General features: G+C 25.3%; 2 protein-coding genes across 10 annotated transcripts in view; both read left to right on the top strand.

The window, feature by feature from the left end:
- Positions 1–16,655, top strand: part of LOC103576882 (protein NDRG3) — a 33,195-nt gene extending 16,540 nt beyond the window's left edge. For 4 of the 9 annotated variants that reach the window (XR_008404127.1, XR_008404121.1, XR_008404123.1 and 1 more), the window contains exons 3-11: positions 674–1,132; positions 1,693–1,746; positions 4,716–4,915; positions 5,734–5,854; positions 6,090–6,378; positions 7,247–7,516; positions 8,855–8,939; positions 11,956–12,080; positions 15,237–16,651. Coding sequence is in view for 1 of the 9 variants with exons in the window: in XM_053741254.1 (XP_053597229.1) it covers positions 915–1,132; positions 1,693–1,746; positions 4,716–4,915; positions 5,734–5,854; positions 6,090–6,378; positions 7,247–7,516; positions 8,855–8,939; positions 11,956–12,000; positions 15,237–15,382 (1,428 nt within the window). In the remaining 8 variants the exon portion in view is untranslated. Of the gene's footprint in view, positions 1–673; positions 1,133–1,692; positions 1,747–4,715; positions 4,916–5,733; positions 5,855–6,089; positions 6,379–7,246; positions 7,517–8,854; positions 8,940–11,955; positions 12,081–15,236 lie in introns of all 9 variants that reach the window. The other 5 variants (XM_053741254.1, XR_008404119.1, XR_008404129.1 and 2 more) reach the window with 5 other exon arrangements.
- Positions 16,656–19,548: 2,893 nt separating this feature from the next.
- Positions 19,549–20,923, top strand: part of LOC103576901 (epidermal growth factor receptor) — a 39,411-nt gene continuing 38,036 nt past the window's right edge. The window contains exon 1 of the mRNA XM_053738756.1: positions 19,549–20,111. Within this exon, the coding sequence (XP_053594731.1) occupies positions 20,036–20,111 (76 nt within the window). The 5' untranslated portion in view covers positions 19,549–20,035. The remainder of the gene's footprint in view (positions 20,112–20,923) is intronic.

Here is a 20,923-nt window from a genome sequence, read left to right as displayed (position 1 = left end):
ATGCCAATCAGCACTAATTGCATGTGTTTGTTGTAAATAGATTTTAATTAATGAGTGAAATTTTAATACTTTTTTAATATAGAATAGAATTAATTTTTTTTTTTTTAATAATTGGAAATTATCACTTTAATTTTATTTTTATTATATACATATATCGACTTATTAATAAAGCTTTTGTAAAAATTTTATAATTTGAATACTTGAAAATTTTACTCAATATTTTTCAAAATTTATGAATAGACAATCAATTATTTTATTAATAACATCAAAATTTTTTTTTAATTAAAAATTTCTAGACCGCGAAAGTCAAATTTTAAATAAAAATTTTTTTAATTAAAAATTTTTACGACCGCGAACTTCAAATTTTGAATAAAAAATTTTTTTGATTAAAAATTTTTACGACCGCGAACTTCAAATTTTGAATAAAAAATTTTTTTGATTAAAAATTTTTACAACCACGAAAGTCAAATTTTGAATAAAAAATTAAAAAAAATTAATTTTAATGAAATTCTATTAATAAGACAATATATGTATATATATGTTTAAATGTCTTAATCATTATCATTTAAAATGACATTTGTAAATTATTGTTGTATTATTTGATTATATTTTTTGTTATTGTTCATTTGTCTTGATGTATGACAACGCTTTTGGTCACGCCTACGATCTCCAGTGCGCACAGCATCAAATATTAAAGTTACCACGACGCTTATAAAAAGCTGTAGCATCTTTGCCGTAATACGATATAGTAAAATACAATAAAAGATTGTCCTCATCATCATCATCATCGTCAGTTGAGTAACAAGATTAAGTAATTGATGAAAACGTCAGTTTTCCACCGGAAATATATTTAAAAAATTTGATTTTTTTAACGACAAAAAAAATAGTAACGAAAAAAGTTATCAAGTGCCGCGATGCCGGCAAACAATGGAACTTCTTACCGATCATTAGATGATCTAGGTGAAAATGTTTATAAAAGTACGACGATTGTTGATCAGAATCATCAGACAATGAGTCAGAGTGTGTTTGACAGTGTAAAAAAAGCCTTCAATTTTGCTGCACCCAAAGCCGAGCTCAGGAGAAAGGATCCGCTCATCGATGACCGTACGGAAAGCATTTCTATTGTTACTAGGTACGTTAAATCGTTACCGGTTTTTTTTTTTTTAATTTAATTATTATTATTTATCGTTTAGTTAATGCGTAGAGGTGTAGGGTATGTTTAGTTTGTGGTTAATATTCAGTTAATAAAAAACGATTTAATTTTAAAAATCAATGAAACCGATCGTAGAAAGTCGATCTCGAGGAATCGCGAGTTGACACTGCGGCTATCGATCCGGCCGATGTAAAAAGGCCAAGAGGTAAACCGCATGCGACTTATATTTGTTTAAAAAAATATTATAACATCCATTAACTTATATATACATATATATAGATATGTATTGTAGATATGTATATGCTTTTATTGATAATTATTATTCATGTGCATGGCTTTATATTTTTTGCACAATGCCTGCTTTTTTTGCATGCTTACTATAAGTGTGCGTGTGTTTATAATTATTATTATAATATGACTTTGTAATTATTAATAGTTTTAATTAATAAGATAAAATAAAGTAACCAAGAGTTGGTTGGAAAGGAATAATACTAATATGAGGTTGAGTGTGATTTTGTTTTCTAATAATTTTGTTTTAGGAACAAAAAAAATATGCCGACTGCTGCTTGTCCTGAGGAATCGGCTCTACTGGGGTGAGTATTTAATAAATATTTAAACGAAGAGAAGAAATTTAGGGTGGTTAATTAATTAATTAAAGTATACGAGGGTGTGATAAATATGAACGAAAGAATGTAGATTAAAAAGTATGCATTTGCTAGAGAATGATATATTTTTTATATATATTTAGTTATATAGTTTTAATTATTTAAATATGTAGTTAGAATTTTTTGCATTTTACTAAACATATAAACATTAATTTAACACTGTACACTGTACCTTATATTATATATTATATTATACTGCGATAGTTCATAAAAATATTAAGAATTCATACTATAAAATTTATATCATATAGCAACGATTTATAGATTTTTGCTACTGTATTATGCTCTATCACGCTAGCACTATTGTGTAAAATATTTTCATCGAAATTACGCGGATTTTTTTTTATTTTTTTATTGTAAATTAAAAAATCGTGAGCGATTTTGGATTTTATTTCAATTCAAATTCACTCCGTCACTTGAAGTTCTGGAGTCCAAAAAAAATCACTTCACATACGGAGCAAATAAACTTCCTTTCGGAGTGAATTTCACTCTGAACCAGAGTTTCAATATTAAAATAAACTTCCTTTCGGAGTAAATCACTCCAATGGCATTTATTCTGAATTTACTCCGGATTTAATCCGCGTTTACTCTGAAAATTTTCAACAGTAAGGAAAAATATGATACTGAAGTTAGCTGACGTTTAATAATGTTTGAATTTCTTTTTCAGGCGCTAAATTACAAAAAAAAATATTTTTAAAAATTGCATCTGTATTTTTTTTTATTTTCTACATGTGCATATTTTTAGTTTTTTTTTTTTTTATAATTTATTTGTTGAAAAAAAAATTCAAAAATTGTTGATTGTCTGTCAATTTCAGGATCTTGGAAAAATACCTGGTCACTTTATATATTTATATATTTATATTTAGTAAGTATAGTAAATATTGACATATAAATATATAAGTGATTGATTACTGCATAGAAAAAAAGGGTTTTTTGGCGTAAAAAAAGTGTTACTTGCCCTAAGAAATTTTTTTCATCCAAAAAACAATTTTTGGAGCGATATAAAATTTCTAGTGTCAATAAATTTTTTCTCGTCTTACAGAAAAAAAAATTCTCAACTAAAGATACATTTTCTTGATTCAAGAAATTTTTTTTTGAAAACTTCAATTTTCTGGGATAAAGTTAGAAATCTCTGACCAAAAAAAATTTTCCTAGCTAAAGAAAATCTTGACTTCGTTCCCAAAAACGTTTGTTTTTCAAAAAATTTTCTTGACTCAAGATAACATTTTTTTCTGTGTAAAAAAACTTTTCTTTTTATTTCATACTAAAAATTTTTGTTTTTTGCGCCAATTAATCCTTTTTTTCTGTAGGTTTTTTACCTGAAGTATCTAATATTTCATAAAAAGTACTTTCTTAAGTATTTGAATAAACAAATTAACAATTAACAGGAACTATATTTTTCTAAGACCTATTATTTAACTAAAATAAATAAATAAATAAATAGAATTGTGTGTTTGATGTACAGTGACAACACAAACAATTTTTGTAACAAGTTTGCATCATGCAACAGCGTCTAATTATCAGCGACTCGTTAAGTACATATACTAATATATATAATAGTATATTTACATACATGTACACAAAAGTCCACAGTCAAAATGTGTAACAAATATTTATTTTATTATCACAATTAACAAATTGACGGCAAATGCATAAGGAAATATCTAATAACTTTCTCTTTTTTTAGTACTTGTCTTATTAAATGGATTCCTTACAAGTGAAATGAGTTTAAAAAAATTGTTTGCAATTGCTATCAATCATACACGGTTTGAAATTTTTTTTATCTTTTTTTTTTTTTCATAAAAAAGGCCACAGGCTTTTAAAATTTAATGGATGTAAAAATAACTATTTAACATATCTATAAATATATAGATTTTGTGGTTAAGAGTAAAACTATCGACGCGTTTAAAATCAATATCGTGGGAAAACGAGGCCACAAAACGGAAATTTAGTTGACCTCGATAAAAAATATATATTTTACAATTTATAATTATTATATTCATTCACAAAATTTTATCTCAATCTGCGAAAAAATATAAAATTTCCATTATATTTATATGAAAAAAATTTAATTTATTAATTCAGTTATATAAGACTATTCATATCTATATATCTTTATATATATATATATGAAAATGGTACTAATTACAGTGAGTACATCGCCCAGCTCCATCGATCGATAAATCCTAGACATTACGACGCCATCTCAGTCGAAAAATAAACTCGACAAATTTTTTATTATTTTCGTTATATATTTATTTGTTCCCATTATATTTATATATCTCCCGTCAAATGAAACCTATTTGTTAAATTAAAATTCTACCGGAAATCCCATTCTCCGGACAATATTCAAAATTTATCACGAAAAAATATTTTCCTTTCATCCACTCAGATTTTTAAATGAAAAATAACGAGTATATATCTATATACATATATATAATAAATATATGAACGTAATGTTAAGTATAAAAATCAATATAAAACTTTTTGCAAGCAATAAATAAGCAACGAAATGAATGAAAAAAAAGTAAATAAAAGTTATCGAGAGGAACTTATAAGTCACGGCGCTGTTGTTTTTGACGTCAGGAAATTCAATCGTTTGTATATTTTATTCACGTTTTAAGCTACAGTGTACGTTACCACAATGTAAAATAGATTTTATAAATAAATATAAACAGGGTTTTTTCATTTTTTTATCCTCATATTTATAATAAATAATATATATATAAGCCGTAACCGCAAAGCAATGAAATTAAAAAAAAAAAATAAAAAAGGTTGACAGTAAAATTATTTTTAAATAAAGACAATTTATAATTCTAAGATAATGAGCTATTTTTATAAATTTAATATGATCTTAATTGTTCTGAATATTAATTTAATCATATAATTATTTTTAGCACAATGCCATCAGATAGCATGGATGATATCGAACTAAAAAATATCCAACTGCAATTTCCTGCATTGAGATACCTGAGCAAAGATGATGGTTCTGTTAGGGAGGAGAGAGTTGATACAGACAAAGGAAGTTTATTGGTTGCCGTTCAAGGCAATCGTGCTAAACCTGCCATCCTAACTTATCATGATCTAGGCCTTAATTGTCAGTAAAACAAATAATATTTTAAATCGTTAATTTTAATTTTTTAAAATTCAACTTTTTTATTTTAAAGGAGATAACCACTGTGAGCACGAAAAAATACGTAATTTTTGGGAATTTTTTTATTGAGATAATAAAGGAATTTGGATATCGGGTTTCTTTTGTTTTATAAAGTATACAGTGAAGATACTTCTCCTAAATTTTTGTTAAAAAATATCATGTTATTACAAAGTTATAAATATTTTTGTGGAGCACCAAAAAAATTTCCCCCACCACGGTGTTATCGCTAACTCAAAAACGGATTATCTGAAATAAAAAACCGAACCGCGTTGTAATCTGTATGCATGTGGTTATCGTTCCACGCAGAAGATTTTAAAAATTTTGATTTTAAAAAAAATGGCGACATTAAAAATTTTTTCTAATTTTTTTGGATTCAAACAGCTCTAAAAAATCTTAAAAATCAAAATTTCCTAAATTACTATGTGCAACTTTAGCTACTAAATAGACGAACATGAAAAAAAAGTTGCGAATTGGTTTATATTTATGGAAATTACAGATTCCGCCAGTTCAAAAAAAGTAGTTTCGAGAAAAACGCATTTAAAGTTTTTAGTTAATGCAATGGTCAGTTGACGCGCTGTCACAAGAATGACTATAATTCGAAAAATATTCGGAATTTTCATATAATAATCTAGATACATATTTTTGAATATATAAACTTTGATTTAATAAAAAAAAAAAAATTTTTTTTGAAATTTCACAGTGGCTATGCTCCTTAATGAAAAGAAATGAAATTTAATAATTTTTAATTTGAAATTTTCTAGATATCTCGAGCTTCCAGGCATTCTTTAATTATATTGACATGCGAGTATTGCTTGAAAACTTTTGTGTTTATCATGTGAATGCACCAGGTCAAGAGGAAGGATCACCAACGCTACCTTTCGAGTACGTGGGATTATATAATACAAATTTTATCATCACAATTTGAGTCAATTATTTAATAAACTGCGAATGTATGTGCGTGTGTGTGTTGGATATGCGTATTAAATTTATAGTATGACCTTGTACCCTAATTACTAAAGTAATTTAATATCAAACATAAGCGTTAATTTAATAAGAAGATTTAATCGTATAATTTTATAATAAAGGATTATTATATAATTTTTTTTGTTTACCGCAGCTACGTTTATCCAACGATGGACGAATTAGCACAACAGCTGCTGTTTGTGCTGGGGCATTTTGGACTTAAATCAGTTATTGGTTTTGGCGTGGGTGCTGGGGCCAATATACTCGCACGGTTCGCTTTATCTCATCCCAGCAAAGTCAATGCATTGTGTTTAATAAATTGCATCTCAACGCAAGCTGGTTGGATCGAATGGGGATATCAGAAACTAAATGTTCGTCATCTAAGGTCACAGGGTATGACTCAAGGTGTTCTGGATTATCTTATGTGGCATCATTTTGGCCGAGTAGGTTTTTTAAATATACATTATTATTACACTCGGACCTCGTTATAAAACCAAGTGTTATAAGAACTTCTCAGTTTCCCTAATAGCCACTTTGGCTTGAAATTTAAAGTAACTTGACATTTAAATTGCCTAAAATTTTTTGCCCAAATTTGCCAACAATTTGACAGCAAAAGTTAGAAAGGGAAATTTACGGTTCATTTTTTCTCAATTTAAAGGTAACTTTTTTTACGAGAAAAAAACCCTAATAGTACTGAACTAGTCTTATAACGAGGCCCGAATGTATAACTTTTTGTCACTAAGTTAATTATCAGTTTTTTTTTAATTTGTAAAGATTCAGTTCGTATCTTATTGACAATATTTTTTATTTTATTAATTATCAACAAGTCATTGACTGATCACAATTGTCTTCAAGCTCAATTTAGTGACATTCTTGATAATCTTTTCAAAAATTTGATGACTCTCGTTATCAAAGCACTTGATTACCGTAAAAACTTATTTTCATGACATAATTTTTTTTTTTTTTAATTAATTTTTAAATTTAAAAACCCGGAAAAAATTTATTTAAATTTAATCAGGTCTGATAAGAGTTGAATATATTATAATTTTTTTTTTATATAAAATCTCCGACTTTTTTTTAAAATCAAAATTAAACATTTTTACAATCTGACAATTGGCATTTTTTTTTGTTTAATGAATGCAACTGCTTTCAAAAAAAATTTTTTAAGAACCTAATAAAAAATATTGTCGATAAAATATGAATTTAAATATATCTTATGAAAAATAATAGAATTTATCATCATTATCATTATTATTATAATTATTATGATTGTGATTATGAATATAATTTAAAAATAAAATGATATTTTAGGGAACTGAAGAAAGAAATCATGATTTAGCTCAAGTTTATACCAACTACTTTGAACGAAAAGTCAACCCAATGAATCTCGCATTACTTATTGACAGCTATGTGCGACGTACAGATTTAAATATAGCCCGTGAATTGGATCCAACTCGCAAAAAGGACGGTTCAACATTAAGTGTACCCGTAATCAATATCACTGGAGCATTAAGTCCTCATGTTGATGATACTGTTACGCTTAATGGCCGTTTGGACCCGACCAATAGTACATGGATGAAAGTAAGTGCCTTTTAATTTTTAATTACTAATTATAGACGATACCGAGTTTTATTTATTGATATTCAGTTTATTGGCAAATTAATTTATTTGTATTTAAATACGCGGTTCTAATTACTTATTAATTAATATTTTATCTATATACCGATAAACGGAAGGAATCAATGCAAATTGAGAGTTATAAATTGGAACAATTTATAATTGCAGTATAGTTTTTTAATAAATATTAATGCGATTTCATTCAAAAGTTTTAAACTTATGAATTTTCATTTTTTTGCTTTATATCAATATGGTTTTATTCAATTTAAATAATTTAACTAGTGGATTAAGTCCAATTGAATTTCCAGTTTCAATCCGTTATTTATTAAAAAGTAACAAAAAAATAAATTAATTCATTTACTGAAAGAATTTTCATACAAATTGCTTGCAAATTTTTTTCTGAAAAATCAACTATTAAAGAAAAAGGGGCAAAATTGGTCCTTATAAATTCCTGATTAATTAAATTTCTTTCATTATCTAAGAAAAATTTTCGATTTCGATTCATAATTTTTTTTTATAGAGTAAAAATTTTTTGCGCAAAGAAATTCTTTCTTTCAAAAGAGAAATTCCTTTTTTATTAGTAATTGCGTTCTCATTTAAAGCCATTCTCAGACGATGCCTCCTCTCACTTTTTATAAATTTTCAATGACTCAGTGTATCAAAATTTTATCAATTAATTTTTAAAAATTAAAATATTTATTGAAAAAAGGATGATTTCGCAGAGATATAGAATTTGAAAAAAATTAACTTACAGTTGACATCAATTAGAAATCATACAAAACGTTAAATAAATTTCAATAAAATTTTCATGTCAATTTCCCAATGAAAATTTTCAAATTTTCTAGACTAAAATTTATTCAACAAATTTTGTTTAACTCCTAAATGATGACAACTGTAATTATTTTTTCAATTCTATATCTCGGCAAAATTATCTTTTTTTTCAATTAAAGTTTTAACTTTTTTTTTATTAATTAATAAAATTTCGACACGGCTTAATAGTTGAGACATTGCATATTTTCAAAAAGTGGCGGGCGCTGTCTTCTAAGACATAGAATGCCGGCTGCTCAATTTCAGAACACAGTAACTGACAAAAACAAAATTTTTGAAAAATGTATTAAATCATGTCTGCGAAATTCCACTGGAACTAAAAATACTAAAAAGTCGATTTAAAAAAAATTGTTCCTTACTGTGTTTTGAAATTGAGCAGCCGATGCCGGTAAATTTAAAAAAATGACTTCCTCTATTCTACCGACAATAAATATATATATCAAATAATTAATATATAAAATAATGAATCAACAGATATCTGACTGTGGTATGGTCCTTGAAGAACAGCCAGGAAAAGTGAGCGAAGCCTTTCGACTATTTCTTCAAGGTGAAGGATACGGTAAGTGAGCGTCGCTAAAAAGTAAATTTAATATTTCAGATAATACTATATAAATATAAAATATATCTATATACCTCTGAACAATATTAATAATCGCCAATTATATTTTATGTCAGTAAATTTTACTATTGATACCGCAAATAATAGTAATGTTTAATAACTACGATACAATAGCTAAAATTTAAAATAATGTGGGCGTAGTAACGTCTTTTAAATTTAATTGTACGAGCATTGAAGCATTTAAATTTAATTAAATACAAAATAATTAATCGTTAATGCTCGGTCTATAATTAATTAACTATTAACTATTAGAAAATAAAAATAAAAATTTATTAAGATTAATAAAATTTATGAAGTTTGAGTAACAAAAACATATTATTGATGTATCTAGTAATGTAACAGTTTAATTAACTAGATCTAAGTTGCAATGATTTAATTAATATTGTCTTTTAGTAATCTGTAATTGGCCTAAGTGAAGTTATTGTTAAATTTTAAAAATTTTTTATTTATTTGGAATGTAGAGTCTAGTTAAACTTGTTGATCGTTGATCTTGTTCAAAGTAGCGAGAGTTAAATAATAAGTAGAGATCGAAATTATATTATTGGTAATCGGCGTTTTGATCCGTGGACAAAATATTCTTGCATTACTTGGAAAATCCCTTTATTTTTTAACTTATACCGGTTAATTCAATCACAAAAATTTTCGAAAATGTATTGATCTAATTTTTTTTGAATAAATGGTAGAGTACTATTGCAAATATATGTATGTATATCTCATAATTACATATAATCTGTAAAGAAAGGGTCATTGTTAGATATATAGAGGGAAGGAAGGTCTCCAAAAATTTTATAGAAAACAAACTTTTTTTTTTTCAAAATTTTTGAAACATTCCAAAATCATTTTTATAAATATAATTGAGCATCATTTAAATTTTTTTTTTGTTAAACTTTTTTAAAAATCGAATGTCAGTCGAAAAATGTTATTGACTTGTTTTATGATAAAAACTATTAAAAATTTTTTATATCTTTCTCAGTATTCAATAATTGCATAAAATGTAATTTTTCTTTATGTAAATTACTGACGAAAAAATTTAATTTAATATCTAGAAATTTTTTCTTCATCGTTTTTAGGGGGTACCTCATTTAGTCCGAAAAATGATAATTTCTTCTACTTACTTTGAATATAAAAAAAAAAAATTTTGCGTATTTGAGTCCTCGAAAATTTTGTATTTCTTTGTAACCCAGTTTGCCCCTCCCTCTCCTATATTAGACTGTCAAAAAAAGTTTTTTTTTTTTCTTCAAAAATTATACGGAAAATATTATTCAAGAAGAAAAAAAAATACCGTAAAAGTTTGTTTCGATATATTTCGTTCAAGGATATTTTGTCTGAGGATCAAAAATCATAGAACCATATTATTGAGAAATTAAATTGTTTAATTTTTAATTTATTAATTAATACGGATGTGTCAAGTGTATGAATTTTATTGAATCAAAAATTACTATATTTAAATGTTAATATTAAGCTCAGATTTAAAATATTAATTTTCAAATTCTTATTTAATAAATTTGAAATAAAAATGAGTTTCTTTATTTAATTTAACAATTTTGTAAGTTTATATAGTTTCTATAATTTTTCAAATATTTGAAACAAATACCAAATAATTTGAAAATTATCTAAATTTTGAAAAAAGTTTTAAATTTACTCATAATTCAAAAATTAAAAAATACTAATTATTCAATTTGGTGAAGATTAATTTTAATTATTTACACATCCATATTAATTAACATTATTCAGTAACATTAATCACTACTCATTAAATCAAATCCATTAGCATAAAAAAATAAAATTTCTTCGGAAAAATAAAAAAAAATTGCCCGTGTCTGATGTCAAGTTTGCTTATAAAAAAAAGTAAACAAACAAATATTAAATATCAAATATAACAAATTATATTTATATTCGTGGAATTAAAAATAAAAAAAAAACCGTGATTTTTATATATCGATTAAATTCATTCGTTCTGTTTGGCTTTTTTTTCGTCACTAAATATTACACAATACTTGCACTTGACACTCAACATAATGTATACACTTAATATATATACAAATTATATTTATTTAGAGACTATTATTTGATAATAGTAATAATAATAATAATAATAAAAATAATAATAATGATAATAATAATAATAATATTAATAATAATAATAATAATGATGATAATAATTATTACTATTATTACATCTAAAGTAACTTAAGACTTGATAATAATAGTTATTATTATTGTTTACTATGGTACAATTATAAATAATTATTTATATTGTAAGAAATAATAATAAAAAAAAAAATAAATATTTTATGTCAAATCGAATACCGATACGAAAAAAAATAAAAAACAATAAAATAGTGAGTCCCGTTAAATTTTTAAATTTTAAAAAGTTAAACCAAATCCCTTTTTGAATCCAGATTCAATTATTTCGATTCACTTTTTATTATTTTATTTAAAATGAGGAATAATTTAGAAAAAAAAAAAAAAAAGTATTACATGTTCACCAATTTGCGCCTTTATTTCCCACGCGTCTCGGATCTATCGAGTGGTATGTATTTTAAAAAATATAACAAAACAATTAAAAAATTTATCACAGTTTAAATAATAAAATTAGAGGGCATCGTATTTTTTTTTAATTTAACGCTTTGTTGGCATAAATTGCTTAATTATTTTTTTTATTTTGTCGCAACGTCTGAATCTCAATGTCTTTTTTCATATATATATATATAAATATATATTCATATAATTGTTATAATTATAAATAAAACAGTCATCGCGTTGCATCACAGCCATGCATTAGAATTTTTGTTAAAGAGGCACAACATTTATTTATTATTTTATTTATTTAATTAATTGATCAATTAATTAATTAATTAATTTGTTTAATTATTTTGTTGTTTTTTGTTGTCTGTCATAATTATTTGTATGTTATTATCATTTTTTATTTTATTTTATTTTTCATGACCTTTAGTGGTGAAAAGCTCGCGGAAGCCGTTGACGCCTACAACATCCGAAGGTAATTGTAATTAGGAATTGAAGCTGCAAAGGAACCGATCATTGCCGTTGGCCAATTTACTGGCCATTTCTAATTGTTGAGTAAGTCGGAATTCAAAATATTAACGGGTTGTAATTAACAAAAAAATTTAATTAATTAATTTTTTACTAAAAAATTTAATAATACTTTTTTTTTTAAATATATACTATTAATTGGTTATTATTGTTAATATTAACGTTCGATGTGTATTTTTAGAAATTTTAATATTCCATTGTATTCGTGTTTAATTTTTTTATTACTATTATTATAATTATCATTTGGTAATTAGTCATTTTAATTATTTTCAACTCGATTTCGTGGCTTCATTTACTTTAACTATAAAAAAAATTTTTCTGCCCTCCGGCCGGAAAGTGGCAACTTTCGGGCCGCTACCCTGAACGAAGTTGCAACTTTCCAGCTTCGTCGAGCAGAAAAATAATATACGCACCTTGGCCAGTAAAAAGAAAAGCTTCAGACCACATGTTTGTCAGCATAGGCCAACAATTTTTCTTATTTTACTGGCCTAGGTATGTAATATACTATTTGTTCATTGTTCAAAATTTTTGACTAATTATTAAGTAGAACAGAATTTTTTTTATTAATGGTATTTTGACATTATGGCGTCACTTCAAAACCTCTCTATGGACAGACTATATCATTTCTCTACCTAAAACATGTCTATCGTAAAATAATACTAGGCAAATTTCCATATGTCCTCAGATCTTTACTACCTCGTACTAATTTTATTCAAAAATCGTTAGCCCTAATAGCTCAGCTCAAATATTTCTAGATTCAAAGATTTCTCTACTCTATTATATTATTGTTCCAAGACAATTAACCAAATTTTTGAAAAAAAAAAAAGTAAACATTTACCCGATTACTGAACTATTTACTTTTTCTCAAAATTATCCTGAAATTAGCAGACAATTAGTAATTTTCGGATTTGTTTTTTAACAAATCAATTACAAAAAAACGAAAACTAAAAATATGCACATGTAGAAAATTTTAAAAACTACAAGTGCAATTTTTTCAAATATTTTTTTTGCAATTTATTGTTTAAAAAAAGAAGTTCAAAAATTATTAGACGTCGGCTAACTTCAGGATCATAAGGTTGCACTCTAAACATGAATAAGTGAATATTTAAAACCACTTTTTGAAATTAGTGGTTTGATTAGCACTTGAAATTAGTGAATATTCACTTATTTTTACTAATTCATGTTTAGAGAGTATACCTATAGGTCTGAATAGAGTTGTCTTGGAATAATGATGTAATAGAGTAAAGAAATCTTAGAATCAAGAAATTTTTTATTTGAGCTATTAGAACTAACAGTTTTTGAATAAAGTTGGTACGAGGTAATGAGGATCGTAGACATAGAAATTTTCCTAGTTTTATTTTACGATAGACATGTTTTCGGTAGATTCCTGTGTCATGAAGAGGTTTTGGAGCGACTTGTCATAATACCGATATTTTTATTAACTTTTGGAAAAAATAATAATCTAATCTTTTCCTACACATTGTAAATAATTATTAAATTATTAATATTGTTTTGAATTGTTGTGAATTGAAAGAAAATTTAAAAAGAGATTTAAAATTTCTTTTACTCAAATGCAAACTACTGATTAAATATCAAAATATTTAAAACGTGTGCATATCTCGCTGACGGTCTAATATTACAATCTTATTTTTAGTCTCCACATTTTATAGTAAAATATTATTTTAAGTTGAATAAAAATTCAAACTAGTATTTTAGAACTGCAATTTGAATTTATCAATTACATTAATAACATTATTAATTTTTAATATTTATTTCTTAAATATAGATTCAATAAATTCGTGATATTAATTACCCTTATTTATATTTTATAAAAAAATTTTCAGATTTTCTGTTCAATAATAAACATTAATAAAAATTTAATTATAGTAGAATCTACAAAAAAATTTTTTGATAAAGACGTCTAATAACTTTTTTTAAAAACGATAAATTTAAAAAATAAATTGCACTTATAGTTTTATAAATTTTCTACATGTGCATATTTTTAATTTGCTTTATTTTTTTAATTAAATTGTTGAAAAAAAATCATAAAGATCATAATTATTATTAGGGTTGAGGACTGTTTGCCCTAATTACTAAAAAATATTTAGTCATAAATTTTACCAAAAAAAAAAAAAAAAAGTGACTTTACAACATACATTACCTATACTTAATTCTTAATCAAATTAAGAATTAAGGGTCGTCTTATAATTCTTTTTAATTAATTCGCAGATGCGTAAATAAGATTTCAAGCCGAAACAATAGAAAAAAAATTTTATAGCCTTAAATAAGTGGGTCCACAAATTTAAACCATAATTACAAGATCATGATAAAGAACAATAAATTTTCAAATTTAAACCTCAAATTAGAAAAAAAAAATATAATATTTTGCGAAAAAAAAGTAATTATTAAAATGACAATTACCAAATGAAACTGTAAATAAATGAATAATATTAAAAAATATATAACAAATAATAACTTCCGGTATTTTATTTTAAATAATAAAAACTCAAAAAAACAATAACTTTAAAACAATAACCTTCTCTGTTGGAAAACTAGTGTTTTTCCCTAGTGGCTCTCGCTCGATTGTGGTAGGAAAATTTAAACAAACTATAAGCATATATATATATATATTCATATTAATATATAAATATATATATCTACTATGTATTATATGCTACATACTGTACTAAAACAAAAATATATAAAATTGCACCTAGTGTAGAGTCAGTGGCAAATCACATATTTATATATAAACATATACTCGTGTACAAAAAATAAATATTAAAAAAAAAAAAAAAAAAAAAAAAATACGCACACAACAAAAGTTAACACGTACACATTTATTATATTTTTGAGTTGCATGTGTGCTTGTCTTTTGTTCATTTCATTTTATTTAAATTATTTATTTATTTAAATTAATTTCATTTATTTACTTTTATAACTTTATTCCAATATATATATATTATATTATGTCGACCATATATATATCAATCTATTCACCTGTCACTTAATCACTCATATGTATATCGATTTATCAACAGCTTCATATGTGTGACATCAATTCATTTGAATAAAACTATAATAATAATAGTAAAGTTTAAAATAAATAAAATATTTATTAAAAATTTTTTTTAAAAACTTTAATTTTACTAAAAAAAAAAAATTTTTTTTTTTAAATTTCAGTGGCTCCATTATCACCATTAAAAATGGCCGATTATCGTTTAGCGTCATTAGAAGGACTCAATCATTTTTGTTCGAAAAAATTCGACTGGCCCACCGCCACTATTCACATCACCGAAAATCCCATATCAGAAGCAGTAGTTTGTTAAGTTAAAACTGTGAAGCGTTCATCTTTTTAATTAACAAAACAAAACAAAAAAAAAAAAAACAAAACCAATAATACGCTTTGCAATTATTATTTAATTAACAAACCAAAACAATAAACTAAAACAAAATTGTTATCACTCGTTAATCAAGGAGGAGTTTTTAATCAACGTAAACAATTAAATTATTTAAATAATTAATTTAAATCCAGGATTGGTTTCGTCTGTCCACAACGATCGTTAATTATCAAACCATCGAGTAAAAAAAAAAACGATATCACGAATTTAAAAAATATCAATTGGCCTAGGAAAAAAAAACAGAACGAACCATATCTGTAGAACAAGTACAATTCATATCTCGAATCGAAAAACAAAATTGTTCTCATTTATTAATTATTAATTAATTGATTAATAAGTTAAATAGTTAGTTAGTTAGTTAGTTAGTTAGTTAGTTATTATTAATTATTATTATTTATAAAAAAAGTTAGAAGATAAATTAGTTTGCGCATTATTTGCACTTGTTGCACTCCTGCCTAAAAAAACTAAAGACGGTAATAAAAATAGTTTAGAAAAATAAAATCCCGTTAAAAGTAAGTATACAAAATTATAAAAAAAAATAAAAATGGTTTGGTAGGTCTCCATTGGGTTGCCCGATCCCCCCAAGCCTCTAGAGTGATATAATAAGACGTGCCTGCATTTAAATACGAATTCTTATATATCTTAACAAAACGAAAAATCACAAAAAAACTATTTAATAATTATTTTATTTTGTTATTTTGTACTTATATATTTTTATTAAAACAAAATATTTAAATCCGATAATAATAATTTTTTTTAAAAATTATTTTCTAAAATTATTATTATTACTGTTATTGTTACTGTTATAATTAATTTAAACGCTCATCCTCTAATTGCGCTGACATGAATGCTGAAACATGATGGGTTTAGTCGCTGAACAATATTACAAATGTGCATACGTGTTTGATCTGAATTGTAAAATGATATTTTAAAACTGTTGACAATGCATTAAACGAGCTAAGTGTTTAGATAATACAACAAAAGTAATGTTAGTTATATATGTATATATATTATAATAATATATATATGTGTATATGAATAAATATATGTAATTGTTTCATCATAAAATGTTTTACACAGTAACCAAATAAAGTAATTAAATAATAAATATAAATATAATGTTTTAAATTTTAAAAATTAACTATAAATAATAATAATACATGATTTTGAAGTTGAAAGACTAATTAATAATTTTGGGTTTTTTTTTTTCAACAAATGTCCAAAAAAAAAAAAAAAAAAAAAAAATGCACATGTAGAAAATTTAAAAAACTACAAGTGCAATTTTTTAAAATATGTTTTTTTTTATAATTTATTGTTTTGAAAAATTCCAAAAAATATTAGTCGTCAGCTAACTTTGATCCTGAAGCTAGCAGGCAATTAAAAATTTTAGAATTTTTTTTTCAACAAATAAATTACAAAAAAAAAAAAAACTAAAAAAATGCACATGTTGGAAATTTAAAAAATTATAAGTACAATTTTTTAGAATATTTTTTTTTTTTATAATTTATCGTTTTAAAAAAAGAAACAAAAATTATTAGACGCCGGTTAACGTTAGAATCATATTAATATGATCCTGGTTAACAGACATTTAGCAATTTTTGGATTTTAATTTTTTCAACAAATATTTGACAAAAAAAAAAAACTAAAAATATGCACAGGTAGAAAATTTTAAAAACTACAAGTGCAATTTTTTAAAAATATTTTTTTATGAGTGCATGTAGCAGATAGAAAAATTTAAAACTATAAATAAATAGAGTAAATAATTAAAAAAAAATATATTTATAAAAAATGCACTTATTAATTTTTTCATTTTTTAAATGCGCTTTTTTTCAAAATTTTATTTTATTAATTATTTACTCTATTTATTAATAATTTTAAATTTGTCTGTGCTACACTTACACTTCATTTTTTTTTTCATAATTTAGTTTTGAAAAAAAAAAAAAAACCGAAAATTATAAGACGTCAGCTAACTTCAGTATCATAATAATAATTAATAATGAACAAAAAAAATATATACGTAAAGTGATCAGATAAATGCAGGCTACGATAAATCCTATTTAATTACTGGTGAAAAAAAAAATGAATTAAATGGGGTGTCGAAAATTGCAGCAGCTATCACTGCTATAATCATGCATAGAAAATTTGCGTGTTGCCTTATCATATGTGAAGAAACTTCCCGATGCAGTGTGGCATCATAATAATAATAATGATAATTGTATTGGCTTGGCGCACCGGCGGTTGTAGAAGTTACGACAAGCACTTCTGAACAATTTAATAAAAATAATAATGATAATGATGATGATGATGATAATAACAATGTATATTCTCAGTGATTACATGAAATGTTAAAGAAAGATTTATGATAAGTATGAATTAAAGATTGAGACAACGGAGAGACAAAATAATAAAAGTTATTAAGTTTATTAATGAATAAATTTATTTTAAATTATTTATTATTCATTGAGTTTTGTTGTGAGGAATAGCATCGGATGGAGCTTTTTCAATTTTAAAAAATAAAGTCATTGATATGCGTACGCACCGATATATACATCTTGTTATTTGTAATAAATAAAAAGAAATTGAAATTATTATTTTTTTGTTTTCATTTTCCTGTAGTTTAAGAAAACATTTTTTTTTTTTTTTAATTGAAAGGACAGGGGGTTAATTTTTTTTTTCTTAGAAAAATTAAATTCCAAAAATTTTGATTCTGAAGTTGACAATTAAAAATTTTCGAATTTATTTTGTCAACAAATAAATTACCAAAAAAAAAAAACTAAAAAAATGCACATATAGAAAATTTAAAAAACTACAAGTGCAATTTTTTCAAATATTTTGTTTTTTATAATTTATCCTTCTGAAAAAATTCCAAAAAATATTAGACGTCAGCTAACTTCAGTATCATCAAAAATTACTATTTAAAAATTTCGTAAATAAAATCTTTTAAACAGCAATTTAAAAAAAAAAAAAGTTTTTAAATGACAGCAAAATTTCAAAACCTAGTAAATAAAAAATTAAATTGGCTTCGATCGCTGGAATAATTTTTTTACCGATCCTTAAAGACCAATAAAATAAAGTAATTGTCTGTATAAGCCGGGATTAAATAAACATGATAAGCATAAATGAATAACCATTTGGAGCTATCACGCAAAAATAGCCTTTTTTTTAAACCTCTCCAGAAAAAGAGCATCTGGAGATCCTGAAGCTCATCGTGGGAATGTCATCATTCTCTGCCCTCAAAAAAAAAACTTGAGCAACAAAAATAAATGATAACACAGATGTTTAAAATTGCCGCCAAAAAACTGCCACTTGTTTAAATAATCGCGAATAAATCGCGTCCTAAAAAACCTACATCTTCCTTTTGATCCCGCGAATAAAAAAATCTCTACTCCCTACTTTTTTAAAAATTTGAATTTCATTGTTTTTTACATAAAGCAAGCAACTTACCTTGAGTCTTTTACCACCCGATCCAGCCATCCTCAATCCTCAGTCCTCATACTCAGCAGCCTATCATCATCAAGTGTCCGACGACTCGTTTTCTGACCTTGTATTTTCTCTTATATGTCCTTTGTATACTCTCACATAACTATACAACATATATAATATATTGTTCCCTGATTCACGTACCGAGGAAAACCAGAACCAGTCCTGTTATATTTCGCATACATCGTCTTATTATTTGCGCTGATGTTGGTGATGATGCCGGTGCTGGTGCTGGTTCTCATATACATGCACTTTTAAATAAAGAGAGGGGAACTCAACACACTAAGATTTTTACACTGATAAAACGATTGGCGAACTTAACACACATTCATATATATACCTATATATATATATATATATATAATATATAATACTATAAAATACTACAGATTGTAAAGCACACACTCACCACAGATCTTCGTAGAATCAAAAGACCCGAACGGCAGTTGCTCGTAAACTTTCGTAAATCTTCGTAATATTTATTAAAGACGTTCGTGTAACTTCGTAAGTCTTCGGTTATTTATACCCAAGTCTTCGGGTAGTTAAATATTTTTAAGAAGCTACCTGTTGCGCATGCGCGGAGTTTGTTGCAACCACTGACAAGACGCGCGTATTCTCGAGTCGACTAGCGTGCGAGTGCGTCGTAAGATTCATGTCGTCTTTTAAATTTTTTATTTAAAAAACTCTTTTTATTTATATTATACATTTTAAATCCGTCCTATTTAAATATACTAATTTTATTTTATTTAAATTTAAATAGTAAATTTGAATACTGAATTTTTTTTAATTTTTTTAATTCTTTTTTTTTGGAAAAAATAAACAAGTGTTTTTTAAAAGTGTATGCAATCAGACATATGATATATACAGGTGATATATTTTTATTTATTGAACATTAGGTTTAAAATATATTTTTTACGAATTTAAACGGAAATTTAAATTATCAGTGACAGCGGAAAATCTTGTGAAAGAAAAAAAAATAGTGCAGTGATAAAAAAATATATTTAAAAAAAAAGTGTCTAGTGATATGCATTGTTGCCCGTTATTTATGTGGAGGTAGCTGTTACCAGAGACTTTGAGTCCTGGAGAACGTTAAGAAAAAAAATGGCAAGAGCCATAGCCATCGGGATCTTGTTCACTGTTTTTGCGAGCATTAATGCTGAAGTTATAGAGGAGCGAGGTGAGTTTATGACCTTAACTTATTTTTTAATTATTAATTACGACACTATTTAAATTATTTAATACGCATCAAGTCGTACAGTATGTACGTATTTTTTTTTTTTTTTAATAATCTTCTCCACAATTATCGTATTCAAGATAACACCCGTATTTGATCAACACCAACTTGATAAATAATATACTCTGGTATCAAGATAACAGCATATGTCTTGCTGGTGTTGGTATAAAAAAATCTCACGTTACGAAGCTGTTTATAAGACTAGAAAAAAAAAAATAAAACACTTGCTCTCTTGGTTATCAGTCTACCAAATAGAAGTTTTATTTTCCTAGGCTGTTATAAAATTTAAAAATCATCTGCTCTGTCCGTGTGGACAGAACGTGGTTTTGAAAAATCTAAAATACTATAAATTGAATAATTAATAAAAACTTTTATTCCCCACCTGGCTTTGAGCTGCAGTAAATATAAATATATTTAATTTTGGAGCTCTTAGCAGTTTGGGCGGATAAAATAATTAATTTTGTAGCGAAACTCTTGGGGACCTGAACATGGTAAATAAATTTACTGGTACCTGTATTATATTTAATACATACGAGAGGTAGACATAAACAGAGTACACTATCTGAGCAACGAAATACCTCAACATCATCATCTAGCTCACTCTAATCTGGGTACAAAGCATCTGTTCCTTGTCCCACTCGTTCTACTTGACCAAGGAAAGGCATAGACAGAGGAGCGGTAGCCAGCCAACCATTAAGTCTGAATCCGAGTAGTCCGTAAAGCTATACCTTTACTCAACTCTCATACATCTACAA

This window comes from Microplitis demolitor, chromosome 1 (assembly GCF_026212275.2).
Source record: "Microplitis demolitor isolate Queensland-Clemson2020A chromosome 1, iyMicDemo2.1a, whole genome shotgun sequence".
NCBI classification, from domain to species: domain Eukaryota; kingdom Metazoa; phylum Arthropoda; class Insecta; order Hymenoptera; family Braconidae; genus Microplitis; species Microplitis demolitor.
The sequence above is the reverse complement of the archived record's forward strand: the minus strand, read 5'-3'. Positions and strand labels throughout refer to the sequence as shown.